Source organism: Halyomorpha halys, unplaced genomic scaffold, assembly GCF_000696795.3.
Source record: "Halyomorpha halys isolate HHAL.00 unplaced genomic scaffold, Hhal_1.1 Scaffold349.1, whole genome shotgun sequence".
In the NCBI taxonomy this organism is placed as follows: Eukaryota; Metazoa; Arthropoda; class Insecta; order Hemiptera; family Pentatomidae; genus Halyomorpha; species Halyomorpha halys.
This window is the reverse complement of record NW_027109825.1, coordinates 606,513-609,005: the sequence shown is the minus strand read 5'-3', so window position 1 is coordinate 609,005 and position 2,493 is coordinate 606,513. Positions and strand designations below refer to the sequence as shown.

At 29.2% G+C, this 2,493-nt stretch overlaps 1 protein-coding gene across 10 annotated transcripts in view; it reads right to left on the bottom strand.

Moving 5' to 3' along the window:
* Window positions 1-2,493, bottom strand: part of unc-104 (kinesin family member unc-104) — a 176,555-nt gene that overhangs the window by 41,387 nt on the left and 132,675 nt on the right. For all 10 annotated transcript variants that reach the window (XM_067047981.1, XM_067047983.1, XM_067047982.1 and 7 more), the window contains 3 exons: window positions 945-1,061; window positions 699-832; window positions 307-619 (listed from right to left, as the gene is read on the bottom strand). In XM_067047981.1, coding sequence (XP_066904082.1) covers window positions 307-619; window positions 699-832; window positions 945-1,061 — 564 coding nt within the window. The remainder of the gene's footprint in view (window positions 1-306; window positions 620-698; window positions 833-944; window positions 1,062-2,493) is intronic.

Here is a 2,493-nt window from a genome sequence, read left to right as displayed (position 1 = left end):
ATATTTATTAATTTTTACTCCCCTAAATTTTTCTCTGAAATTTATTCTCAAAAAGGGAGATAAATATATATTCGGGGTCGGCCTATATTTGAGCAAATTTATGGTATCTTATTTAGTCTACTTCGATTCTGCTGTATTGAAAATATTTCATTAAAGCATTTAACAAAATTCAAAATGAATATTGAAAAATTTGTTTATATAGAATTTATGAAGTTGTAAATAAAATATTGTCAGAGATTGTTTCTAAATATAATTGTTTAATGACAGAATTTTTTTTACTAATTTAATTAAAAGATAATTAATTACCTTGTGAGGGATGATTGAATCGGAAGACATGATTTTTTCCGAGAATAACTCTATTGCCAGTTTTCAATGTAACAGGTTCAAAAACCTGCCTGCCATTGACGTAAGTATCTGCTCCAGGGAACGGCTTTAAGATAACCACTCCCTCTTTGTTCTCAAATATGCAATGCTCTCCGAGGATATGAGAACCGATGAGTTGAATGTCTTGAGGAACATTTGCTTCGCCACTTCCAACACGTGTCAGTCCATCTTTGATGTAATAGAGCAGGCATTCGGACATTGAAGGGTCTTCATTCAAGTTTACCAAATGTGGTGTCTATATCAGACAATTAATTTTCAGTAAATACAATTCTAAAAATATAGTTATTGATATATTATTAAAATTATATGACTACCTTCTTAGGAGAGAAAACTCCAACAGTATCACCGTCTTCTTTTACCGCTACACCCATTTCGGCAAAAACAGCTTCCCTTTGCAATCGAATTTCCTCAGTCCTCTTAAGCTTCTCCTCCCATGTCTCATTTAATTCTGAATAAAATTTTAAATGACTTAGAAACATAAAACGATAAAATAACTTAAAAATAAAAAAGAATGAATGATACTTCCAAGCAATATGAATAACTGTAATCAATTACTATACCTGCTATTAGTTTTTCACTAGCTTGTAATTGGTCGACCGCTTCTTCAGCAATAGTAGATGAAGGAGCCACAGTTTTGGTTTCACCTTCAGACTTGACGACTTTCGTACCATCATCTCCTGAAGAAAACAAAGCAAAACTCTGTTTGAAGTAAATCTGATAAATACAATAACTTAATTATACATTTCATTGTAAATAAACAGCATTTTATCTATATGTTTACTACTGCTTAGGTGTTCACAACACAAAGGGATATTAACTACATACATCAGTGTATCAAAATATACAAAAGCAAAAAGAAATTAACATTTTATACTATCAGTAATAAAATCACAATCCCTAAAAATGTTTGATTGAAAAAATAAAATGTAATCTATCTTTATTTAAATTTATTATATTGGCAGCATATTCATGGAATGCTACGAAGCAAGCCTACACATAGAAACATTATAGTCATCATTCAGGTTCCAGAGTGTCTACTGAAATTTACAATAAAATTTTTTAAAATTTATGAACCATTTTTAAACATTTGCAACATGAAAAAAACTTTAACATTCGCATAATTAGATTCAATGATTTTTAGTTTTTATATAGTGTCCGAAAATAGCTAAAACTGTTTGGATGATATTTCTGAACAAACTAATTCTTCCTTCCTAACCTTTATACGATTAACCAACATTGTGGAGCACACTCATGTATGTAATGTGAGTATAGTTATTGCATTGGTATGTGTTTTGCTGTCACCACAATCACACTGATACATCTAGATGATGGAAGTTTCCTCATAACCGATGATATGAGACTTGTAAAAAAAAATCATGAAATTCCTAAATTTTTCTTATTTTACTAAACTTTCCTGACATGTAGACACTCTGAGTTTTCACACTATGATTTTAATACTAATGAGAAAAATCAGATAATCTAGAAGAAGCTAAGAAGAAAATGTCTCTGAACTAAGCTGCTATGTAACCAGATAGATAGGACTATATAATGAACTATAAGTAAACTAATTATTAAAGTCAACTATTTATTATAGTTATTACATATTATGATTATTAGTTGACTGCTATATGTTCACAGTTAGGGAATATAAGTAAGAAATATGAGATTTAAGAATTTAATGGTAAAAGAAAAAAATCTTCTATTTACAAATAAAAAGGTTTTGCATTTTTCAGTTCATAAAATCAGCAAATTTTAATATAAATACAATTGTATAAATGAATGATTGACTGTATTTTTCAAAATATGAAATAGATGGTAGGAGGTGTGGTCAAAAGGAACAAAAGTAATTAAAAACTATTTATTTGCTGACATTTCAACCCATTATGCAGGGCTTAATCAGGGCTAAAGAAGAAACAAAACAACTAAAAATATATTGGCAATGAAGGATAATAAGATGCAAAGAAGTAAACTAAGAAGGGATTAAAAATTATGTAAATATAAGTGAAAACATTATACCAGGGCATTCAAAAAGTCCTGTCGTTTTTCGTTTGTTTGTTGTTTATTTTGATTCTAGAGTGTTTGCTAATTAATTCCGTTCAATACAACTTT